Here is a 12,036-nt window from a genome sequence, read left to right on the forward strand (position 1 = left end):
CACTCACTCACTGACTGACTGGGCTGTCACCAGGCAACCTGCATACGAAAGCTCCCATATTGTGGAAAATTACATTTTCTTTGCAATGTGGATTATAAATCAGTTGAGGGTGCGATAAAAACATCGTGGAGGTATCAAAATGCAGTCCCCAAAGAAATCCACACAATGCGAACTGATGTGAATTCGGTGAAGCGGTGACATCACGACAATGCACTTTTCTTCAGCACCGCCCACCTTGTAGCCAGAACCAATCCAAGTGCTCGGCACTGATGGTGTTGAGTTAGTCGGAGCTAGCCAGCCAATCAGGACAGAGGTTTGTTAATGTCAATGTGCCTTAAAGACGCAGTCACTAAAACAGCCTGTTCTTAGTAAAGCTCATGAGAGGCGCTGGAGAATGGACATTTAAAACCAATCATATATATATGATATATTCTACCCAGTCACTTTGTTCTGACTTGGGAACTGCAGGCCAGTGGTTGCCAGAAGATATTTTGAGCATTTCCCACATTTGTATCTATCTGTGTGCAAGTCCCCCTCCTTGCGAGCCTGTGAATCACACTCAGCTTGTCTACAGCCGTATTTTCAGTCATCTGTGATCCCCCTTCACCGCCCCGTTAGCATCCAGCCTTAGCTGTTGACAGCGGGCTGGCCAATTTAGGATGGGCTTCTTTATTGGGCTTCCTCCTGAGGTTTCTCCCCTCTTGCTGTTGTTATTGGGGTGTTTATACTGTGTCTTTCCAAATTTTCCAATGTCCTGCCTTTGTGTAAAGCCAGGTCTGCCAAACCCTGTTCCTGGAGATCTACCATCCTGTAGGTTTTCACTCCAAACCTAACAAAGCACACCTCATTCTGATAATTAGCAGCTCAAGGAGAGAATTGTTGAATGAGGTGCGCTTTCTTGGGTTTTTCAGTGAAACCCTGCAGGACAGTAGGCCCCAAGGAACAGGGTTGGGCAGCTGCGGTACAAAGCGTCTTTGTGACGGTGTCTATACCAGCGCTACTCGACTCCAGGTCCTGCGACCCGCAGTGTCTGCAGGCATTGTCTTCACCCATCCACTACACCATTTGATTTCACTAATTAGCCTATTATCTGAACCCGGCAGGTGTGAAATCAGGTGGTCCAGCGCAGGGCTGGAGTGAATACCTGCAGACACCGCGGCCCGCGGGACGTGGAGATCAGTAGCACTGGTCTATACAGAGCAGTGCACGTGAGTGAGTTGCCATGGTGTCTGACGCTGGCTCTCTTCCCCTCCAGTCCTCGGTCCTGGGCTCTGGTTTTGGGAGCCTCGCTGGCTCTAAGCCGGCCCCCCAGGCCTCCGGACCCCCCGTCCTGGATCAGCTGAAGGGATCGGGCCTGGCCCCGCGGCCAGTGCAGCAGCCCGTCGCCCCGGTAACGGCTCCTCCACCCGCGGCCCCCCCGGCGGTGACGGCGGCTCCGCCCGCTCCCGTCTCCACGGCAACCTGGGACATCAAGCCTCCCGCGCCGACCACCACCACGGCACTGTCCTCCCAGTTCAACAGTGAGTATCTCTCTCTCACACACACGCGCACACACACACACACACACACACACACACACACACTCACACACACACACGTACACTCACACAAGCGCATACACATATACACATATACACACACTAACACACGTACACTCACACAGACACACACACACGTACACACGCACACACGCACACGTACACGCACACACACGTACACACGCACACGTACACACACACACGTACACACACACACGTACACACACGTACACACACACGTACACACACACACACACGTACACACACACACGTACACTCACACACGTACACTCACACACACACTCACACACACACACACACACACACACACACACACACACACAGACAGACACATATACACACACTGACACACGTACACTCACACACACTTAACACAGTAGTCACACACATATATATATACACACACACACACACACACACACACACGGACAGTATCTCTCCAGGAACATGATTGGGCAACTCTGATTTACACTAACCCAGCTTGACTGAATTTAGCATTATTTACCTCAGCTTAATTTGCCTAGGTCATCTTCCCTTCACTTCCCTTTGCTTGGCTTGGCTTCCGGGGCCTTTTCAGTGTTCAGAGACCCTGCGCCTGAATTATAACTCTTCCTGTACAAGGCTTGCTGATCTCCGGTACAGAAGCACTGGTGGTGCTGTATGACAAAGTGTGAACAGGAGTTTGCAGACGCTAGCGGAAACCGTACCCGTGGGAAGATCCGTAATGGCCGCCCGTCTCTCCTCCAGGGGACTTTAAGACGCAGCCGGAGCCATCGCTGGTGCTGAGCCAGCTGGCGCAGAGGCAGCAGAGCTCGCTGCCCCAGGTCCGGCCGGCCAGCCCCCCCACGCGGCCCACGCCGTCCCCCCCTGGCCTGGAACCCTTCCCCAAACCCCGCGAGCCCTCCCCGGCCCGGGACGGACCCTCGCCCGGGGCCAAAGCCGCCGCGACAGCGACGACCGCGGACGCCCAGGCCAGCGGCAGCTCGCAGCAGAGGCAGATGAAGACACAGAAACGCAGGATACCACCCAGCTCCAAGGTAACCCCCGGCAACGGCCCTGTATCACCCTTTAGTTTTTTTTTTCAGGATTCTTAGGCAGTGTTCTAGAACTCCACTACTTTTAGTTACCCGGAGTGATTGTGACATCAGCATTAGAATGTTCAGATCAGAATATCGCATATCTGTGATCTCACACCTTAAAGTGATATTTCAGTCTGGTTTAACACAAGTCATTTTGTGGTGCTTACCGCATTGTATTTGCGTAGCGTAAATACTAGCAACATCAGCCGTCCCCGTTCACTGTTGATGGCTGTCTCTCCAGGTTTTACCTTGTCCCAATTCCCTCCCATCCTTCATTGGGACCTCACTGAAATTAAGAACAAACTAAATGTTGGCTGGCGTTGGTATGGTAACGGTTGCGCTTCCCCTGCGGTTGGCAGATCCCCTCCTCGGCGGTGGAGATGCCGGGGTCAGCGGACGTCTCTGGGCTCAACGTGCAGTTCGGGGCTCTGGACTTCGGGTCAGAAGCGGCCCTGCCAGACTTCAGCCAACCGGAGAGCTGCAGCAGGGAGCCCACGCCCGCAGCACAGACACCGAACAGCCTGTACTCCAAACCCATCAGGTCTGCGTACACACCCGTCTGAGTCTCTGTCTCTGTTTAAAATGTACAATACAGCAGTGGATCAATTCAATTTAGCGAAGTGTGAATGTTTGATTAATCGCAGGCTCCCCCAAAACTGTTCATGGGATGACTTGTAATGTTACCATTTTCTGAAGTCTCTCCCTCTCCCTCTCTCTGTCAGTGAGCCCCTGGGCAGCTCCCTCTCTCTCCCCCTCTCCAGCCTGCCCTCTTCCCTGGCCCCGCCCAGCTCGGCCACGCCCCCCGCCCCCTCGTCCTCCTCCTCTTCGTCGTCCGGCAGTGGCGTGGAGACGGCCGCTCCCTCGCTCGCCCACACCCCGTTCTCCCAGAGCCAGGACTCCGCCCCCACCGCCGCTCCGGTCGCCGTGAGTAACGCCAAGCCACGCCCACCACATCCCTCACTGCGTTACCACGGTTTCAGCTCCAAAATTCAGTCTCGGTGTATTTGTTTTCTACATGTTGGTTGGTGCCTTGCATGGCAGCCAATCGCCATTGGTGAGTGTGTGAGTGTGTGAGTGTGTGAGTGTGTGTGAGTGTGTGAGTGTGTGAGTGTGTGAGTGTGTGAGTGTGTGAGTGTGTGAGAACGATCAATTGTACAGCGCTTTGGATAAAGGCGCTATATAAGTACCAGCCATTTACATGCTGTTCCTATAGGCAGTGGCTGCTTCTGCAGTACCCGTAGGTGCTTCTGACAGTGGCTCTCTCGTGTTATTTTCACAGAACGGCTACAACGGTGTCAGGACTTCAGCAACACACGAAAGTAAGTGCAGCCTGAACACGGCGTGCTCTGAGCAGAAACGCTTACTGTACACTGTACAGATGTTTATTAACACCTTCAGTGACGTGCAAACCCTTTTAGCACACACGATTAACAACACGACCAACGACTGGTGCGAAATAAACACCACCACCAATCATTGGTCCTGTTATTGATTTTGCATGTGCTAAAAGGTTTTACTAAATCAGCCCCTTAAAGTGGAAGACTCGGGCAAGGCCGGGTGCCGTTTATAAAAGTCATTTGTTGTTTATTGGCTAAAATGCAGTTCATTGGAACTCAGGTTTGTGCTTTAGTGTGCTGACATAATTAGTGCTTCAGGCAGCATTTTTACATTAGTAATAGGTTGCTGTGTCGGTTGCTATGTTGGTGCGGTTATGCGTGTGCGTTGCTGTGTGATGTCAGTGCTGATGTCACAGTGACCGTGATTACAGGGTGTGGCTATGCGTGCGTGTTGCGGTGTGTTGCTGTGTGATGTCACAGTGACAGTGATTACAGGGTGTGGTTTTGCGTGTGTGATGTCAGTGCTGATGTCACGCTGACCGTGGTTCTCTGCCCTCCTCAGCTACGTCAGCCTCCTCCACCCCTAAGCCAGAGTCTCCAGCTCTGGGCAGCAGCAGCACCTCCACCCGACCCCCCTCTGCCCTCCTGCCCCCCTCAGTGCCCCCCCACACCTCCGCCCTGCCCAGCCTGGCCTCTGAGATGCCTCCCGCCTCTCTGCCCCAGCTCAGCAGGTGAGCCCCCGGCCTATAGGAGCGCACGGTGCAACAGTCTGTCCCCCTCCCTGTCTGCCAGTTTTCACTTTACTTTACTTCATTATTGGCTTGTCAAACTATAGACACACTCTTAAAGCATAAACAATCCATACGAACGAGAACAAGCCCCCAATTTGACATCCTCAGGTGCCAAATAATGGTTATAATCCTAAAATTTAAGGCATTGGGTATTTAAAACAGAAATATCCACAGTGATGTAAAAATGTGAAAGTGATGTTATTAGCGGTAGTTCTGAAATGTGCGCCTGTCTTCTGAATGCGTATCATCTGTGTGTGTCCGTGTCATGCGACTGTGGAGATAGTGATGGCTACAAGCACATATCTGAAACCAGCATGTTGAGAAACCTCACTGTCTGAATCTCCATCTGCTTACAAATGAGTTTCACAAGAAACCTGGATGTGCTGCAATCAAATCTCCATCTCTCACCCCCTCTCTCTCTCCTCTCACCCCCCCTCTCTCTCTCTCTCTTTCTCTCTCTCTCCCTCCCCTCTCGCCCCCTCCCTCTCTGCAGCTCTCTCTCTCATGTCAACAGCTCACAGTCCTCAAGCTCCGCCCTCACCTCCAGCTCCTCCCTCACAGTGAGTACTCTTCCTCCTCCTCTTCCTCACGGAGAGACGCTCAGGGGAGAGAGAGCAGTTTTTCTGTGCAGTGCACTTCAGCAGTAATGGAAAACCCATCAGTTTTTCCAGAAAAGCTGTCCATGCTATCAGACTGTGTACTGGTACTCTGTCCTACTTCACCAGACACAAATAGGCTCTGTTGGCACAGATATGCGTTGTAGGTTATGCACAGTCTGCATAACACACGTATGTGTTAGTGTGTATGTGTTAACCCATGCATAGTCTTCATGGGCTATAAGAAAAGGAGAAACGTTTCTGAAAAGATGCCCTGCTGCCAACATAACGGTGAAAAGAGAATTTCCCCAAGCAGAGGGCTTTAGAAACGTCAGTATGGACTGGCGACCCGTGCGGGGTGTACCCCTGCCTCGCCCCCAATGCATGCTGGGATGGGCTCCAGGCCCCTGCTCACCTGACCTGGAATAAGGGATTAGATAGTGGATGTGTGGTTGTAGGGTACAGCAGTGGTGTAATTACTCACTGGTTAGGTAATGGATGTGTTATCGGGTACAGCAGTGGTTAGATGATGGATGTGTGGGTGTAGGGTGGAGTAGTGGTTAGATGATGGATGTGTGGTTGTCGGGTACAGCAGTGGTTAGATAATGGATGTGTAGGTGTAGGGTGGAGTAGTGGTTAGATAATGGATGTGTGGGTACAGCAGTGGTTAGATAATGGATGTGTGGGTACAGCAGTGGTTAGATAATGGATGTGTGGGTACAGCAGTGGTTAGATAATGGATGTGTGGTTGTAGGGTACAGTAGTGGTTAGATAATGGATGTGTGGTTGTTGGGTACAGCAGTGGTTAGATAATGGATGTGTGGTTGTAGGGTACAGCAGTGGTTAGATAATGGATGTTTGGTTGTAGGGTGGAGCAGTGGTTAGATAATGGATGTGTGGGTGTAGGGTGGAGCAGTGGTTAGATAATGGATGTGGGTGTAGGGTGGAGCAGTGGTTAGATAATGGATGTGTGGGTGTAGGGTGGAGCAGTGGTTAGATAATGGATGTGTGGTTGTAGGGTACAGCAGTGGTTACATAATGGATGTGTGGGTGTCGGGTACAGCAGTGGTTAGATAATGGATGTGTGGGTGTCGGGTACAGCAGTGGTTAGATAATGGATGTGTGGGTGTAGGGTACAGCAGTGGTTAGATGATGGATGTGTGGTTGTAGGGTACAGCAGTGGTTAGATAATGGATGTGTGGGTGTAATGTGAGGCATGTCCCCCCGCAGCACACCAGTGTGGAGAGCTCCATCCCGCACTCCGCCCCCCTCAGCAGTAACGGCGGGGTCGGGGGGCCGGTCAATGTGACCAGCAGCGTTCACTCCGCCGGGGTCCTGGGCCTGACCGCCAACGGCACGACCGTGCCCTCCGTGTGCAGGACCGCACCCCTACAGTCCTCCTCCTCGGGTGAGAAACACAACACACGCACACGTACACACACACACGTACACACACACATACACGTACACACACACATACACGTACACACACACACACACACACACACACACACACACGTACACGTACACGTACACACACACACACACACACACACACACACACACACACACACACACATATCACATATACGCACGTGCACTCACACACACTGCATGTATAGGCATACACCGCATTTATTCACACACACACACACACAGCCGCCCTGTTATTTTTTTCTTTAAGAGAGGTGTCTAGAACTAACACACACACAGTGCAGTATGTTGTCTAACATTTTTAGAGCTGTTATTTGGCATATGCTATTTGTGAAACAGCATATGCTACGTGCACTCACCTCAGCATCTGTCTGGAAGGAGAAGAGACGTTTGTTTGTGCGTGAGTGCGCTTAATCAAATGCTGTCCACAGCCAGTTTCCAAGCCTCAGTTATCACATAAATATTATGCCAGTTACTACCAAAATATTTAGCTGTTCTTTTAAAATTATGGGAAGAAATGATAAATTCCTGTTTTATCCATTTTAAGCCCGTTTCCTCCCCTCTCTCCTCATCCCCTGTTCCGTTGCGCAGGTAAAGCCCCCCCCAACCTGGCGCAGGGCGTGCCCCCACTGCTGACCAACCAGTACATCATGGGCCCGGGAGGCCTACTGCCCGCGTATCCGGTAACTCACCCCGCTGTCCAATCAGAGCGCAGTCCCGATGACATCACACAGCACACACCACCTCCTGTCACTCTGTCACTCGTGTTAACTCTGGGACTGTTGCACAACAGCCGTTTTGTTACAGCTGTTGTGCAACAGTCCCAACAACCAATTACCTTATGTGGGTAACACTGTCACTGTGGTTATGGCTGGAATTCCATGCCTACGCTGTTCTCGTTTAGTCATCTTTGGCGTGTTTCGTGTACAACAGCACATTAGTCTTGTGTGCTGCGCTGTAAGGGCTCCTGCTGAATGCGTTGGTAATATTGTGCCCTTCTCGGTGATGTGACGCCCGTTCCTGTTTTTCCCACTCAAAGCAGATTTATGGCTACGAGGATCTTCAGATGCTGCAGTCGCGGCTGCCAATGGTGAGTCTGGCCTCTGACCTGTGACCCCGCACTGTGACCTTTGACCCCCGCTGACCTCTGTAGGGGGTGTTTGTGTGGCTGGCCTCTCAGCTGTTCTCTCTCTCTCTGCAGGATTACTACGGAATCACATTCCCTGGCCCAGCTGCTACACTGGCAGGCAGAGACGGGAGTTTAGCCAATACCCCTTACTCAGGTACTCACTAAACACACACTTTCACTCACTCACACACAGACACACACACAAACTTACTTTCTCACACACACGCTCTCACTCTCTCACACACACGCTCTCACTCTCACATATACACACACACACACACTCGCACACACACTCGCACTCTCTCACACACACACACACACACACACACACACACACACACACACACACTTGCACTCTCTCACACACACACACACACACACACACACACACTTGCACTCTCTCACACACACACACACACACACACACACACACACACACACACTCGCACTCTCTCTCACACACACACACACACTCACACAGCCCATGTGGGTCGCAGCTGTCGTTTCCCTCAACACCCACCTGGACCCCGTGAAAGACGACCTCCTCACTTCCTCTTTCTAAAAAGACCAAAGGTCGCACTAACCCCTCCCCCTCCCCGCTCTCCTCCCCTCCCCCCTCCCCGCTCTCCTCCCCCCTCCCCGCTCTCCTCCCCCCTCCCCCCTCCCTCCTCCCCCCTCCCCCAGGTGAAGTGACGAAGTTCGGCAGGGCGGACTCGGCCTCCCCGGCCCCTCCCACCAGCCTGTCGGCCCAGCCCCAGCAGACGCAGCAGCAGGGCGGGGCGCAGAGCCAGGCGCCCCAGCAGCAGGGGCAGCACGGGGGGCAGCAGCAGGCCTTCCTCAACCCCGCCCTGCCCCCGGGCTACGGCTACACCGGCCTGCCCTACTACCCCGGGGTGCCCGGAGTGCCCAGCGCCTTCCAGTACGGCCCCACCATGTTCATGCCCCCCGCCTCGGCCAAGCAGCACGGCGTGGGCCTGGGGAACCCCTCCACACAGTTCCAGCAGCAGCAACAGGCCTACGGGCAGCACACCTACGCCTCAGGTGGGAGCCTGGGGCATGCTGGGAAACCGAGTCCCTTAGCTTGAGTGTGGCAAATGTGTATGAGTGGCTGTGGCTGACTCTCACAGATTGGGGTTTGGTGGGATAGTTTGTGTTTAGAGACTGACCTCCCTGCCTCCAGACAGCACACTGAGCTCAGTTGCAGGAGGAGCATTCTGGGAAATTGAGTCCTAAGCTCAGATGTAGGGGATGTGTATGAGTGGTGGTTCTCTGGCTGACTCTCACAGATGGGTGTTTGGTGGTACAGTGTGTGTTTAGAGACTTGGTGTTTGGTGGTACAGTGTGTGTTTAGAGACTTGGTGTTTGGTGGTACAGTGTGTGTTTAGGGACTTGGTGTTTGGTGGTACAGTGTGTGTTTAGGGACTTGGTGTTTGGTGGTACAGTGCGTGTTTAGAGACTGACCCCCCCCCCCCCCGCCCCTCTCCCAGGGTTCGATGACCTCACGCAGGGCCCAGGCGCAGGAGACTACAGTAAAGGAGGCTACAGCAGCTCCTCTCAAGCACAGGCCAAAGCTGCTTCAGCCAGCCAGGGGAAAGGTAGCAGCACATGTACACACACACACACACACACACACACACACACACACACACACACACACACACACACACACACACACGCAATACGCAATACGCCATACACAATACACAATACACACACACACACACACTTACTCATACACGCACATGCACACACACACACAAAAAAACATGTACACACATGCATACAATACACAACAAACATTCAAACTCACACACACACAGACAAACACACATGCACACTCACACACAAAAAAAACACACACACACACATACAGATAGACACATACGCACACACACTCGCACGTATACAGACACACACACGCACAGACGCATACAGTACACACCAAACACTCAAACTCACACACACGCATACACACACACACACAAACGCATGCACATGAACACACACAAAAAAACACAGACACAGTTGTTATTTTGGACATGTGAAGTTAGTCAGGGATCAAACCAGTACTGGGAAAACCAATTTGTGCAAATTGGGATAAAACATGCTAAAATGAGAAGGTTTAAAAGGAGAGGGGGTGGGAGGGGATTAAAAGTGACTGTTGGAGCGTAGAATGTGTGTGTGAAATTCAGATCAAAGCGTGTTCGGGGCTTCTGGCTGCCAGATTGTGTGGAGCGGGTCAGAGGGAATCTAACCCTGTTAAACCGCAGTAAAGCTCTCCCTTTCCCCGCAGGGATATCTGTGACCTCCAGCAACGCCGGAGTGCCAGATATGACCACTTCTGTTTACAACAAGACCCAGGTGAGAGCCTGCACCCGGAGTCTGACCTGGCGCCCCAGACCAGACCAGTCAGACGCATTCTGGATCACTCGGATTATGACTGAAGGAATGACTTAGCAGTTTCCTCCCAGTCCCTTACATTACATTAATAATGTAACGCTCCTATCAAAAGAGGCTTACATTGAGTGAATAGAAGTGCATTGATGTGTTTGTGAGCAGCAGGATGTTTGGTTTTGAGTTTGTGCTGATGTTGCGCCTCCGTGTGCAGTCCTTTGACAAGCAGGGGTTCCACACCGGGACCCCCCCGCCCTTCAGCCTGCCCTCAGCGCTGGGGGGGACAGGACCCCTGAACCCTGGAGGAGCCCCAGGATACGCCCCCGCCCCCTTCCTCCACATCCTGCCTGCCCACCAGCAGCCCCACTCCCAGCTGCTGCACCACCACCTCACACAGGATGGCCAGGTGCGCTGATATACCCCAGTACAGCTTATACACCTGTTATATACCTTTATACACCTCATACACCTCACACAGGATGGCCAGGTGCGCTGATATACCCCAGTACAGCTTATACACCTGTTATATACCTTTATACACCTCATACACCTCACACAGGATGGCCAGGTGCGCTGATATACCCCAGTACAGCTTATACACCTGTTATATACCTTTATACACCTCATACACCTCACACAGGATGGCCAGGTGCGCTGATATACCCCAGTACAGCTTATACACCTGTTATATACCTTTATACACCTTATACACCTCACACAGGATGGCCAGGTCAGCTGATATACCCCAGTACAGCTTATACACCTGTTATATACCTTTATACACCTTATACACCTCACACAGGATGGCCAGGTCAGCTGATATACCCCAGTACAGCTTATACACCTGTTATATACCTTTATACACCTCACACAGGATGGCCAGGTCAGCTGATATACCCCAGTACCAGTGTGTTCAAAATAATAGCAGTGTGTTTAAAAACGTGAGTAAAGCTCAAAATCCTTATAATAGTTTTTATTTTGATGCATTGGGAACACTGCACATTATATCCTAAATCGAAACATGAAGAAAAATGTGTCAATTTTTAAATTACTTCACAGAAAATGAAGAAAAATGAATATTGGGCTGTTCAAAAAAATAGCCATAGTGTCTGCATTTCTCTTTACAAACTCAAATATTTACTGTATAAACTGAAAAATCTTCAGGATTTAGCATTCCTGTGAATCACTAAACTAATATTTAGTTGTATAACCACGGTTTTCTGAGAACTGCTTCACATCTGTGTTGCATGGAATCGACCAACTTCTGGCACCTATGAACAGGTATTTCAGCTCAGGATGATTTGACAACATTCCACAATTCCTCTGCATTTCTTGGTTTTGCCTCAGAAACAGCATTTTTGATGTCACCTCACAAGTTTTCAATCGGATTAAGGTCCGGGGATTGGGCTGGCCACTCCATAACTTTAATTTTGTTGGTCCGGAACCAAGATGCTGCTCGCTTACTGGTGTGTTTGGGGTCGTTGTCTTGTTGAAACACCCATTTCAAGGGCATTTCCTCTTCGGCATAAGGCAACATGACCTCTTCAAGTATTTTGATATAGGCAAACCAATCCATGATCCCTTGTATGTGATAAATAGGCCCGACACCATAGTAAGAGAAACATCCCCATATCATGATGCTTGCACCACCATGCTTCACTGTCTTCAGAGTGTACTGTGGCTTGAATTCAGTGTTTGGTGGTCGTCTGACAAACTG

At 51.3% G+C, this 12,036-nt stretch overlaps 1 protein-coding gene across 1 annotated transcript in view; it reads left to right on the forward strand.

The window, feature by feature from the left end:
* The window catches only part of LOC133140600 (ubiquitin-associated protein 2-like), a 28,667-nt gene that overhangs the window by 14,523 nt on the left and 2,108 nt on the right, over positions 1–12,036 (forward strand). Inside the window, 15 exon segments of the mRNA XM_061260636.1 lie at positions 1,256–1,520; positions 2,307–2,596; positions 2,998–3,179; positions 3,361–3,562; positions 3,918–3,957; positions 4,538–4,706; positions 5,260–5,326; positions 6,593–6,770; positions 7,388–7,479; positions 7,836–7,886; positions 7,998–8,079; positions 8,610–8,966; positions 9,413–9,520; positions 10,219–10,286; positions 10,534–10,725. Of these exon segments, the coding sequence (XP_061116620.1) occupies positions 1,256–1,520; positions 2,307–2,596; positions 2,998–3,179; positions 3,361–3,562; positions 3,918–3,957; positions 4,538–4,706; positions 5,260–5,326; positions 6,593–6,770; positions 7,388–7,479; positions 7,836–7,886; positions 7,998–8,079; positions 8,610–8,966; positions 9,413–9,520; positions 10,219–10,286; positions 10,534–10,725 (2,343 nt within the window).

The sequence above is a fragment of the Conger conger genome, chromosome 11 (assembly GCF_963514075.1).
Source record: "Conger conger chromosome 11, fConCon1.1, whole genome shotgun sequence".
Taxonomy (NCBI): domain Eukaryota; kingdom Metazoa; phylum Chordata; class Actinopteri; order Anguilliformes; family Congridae; genus Conger; species Conger conger.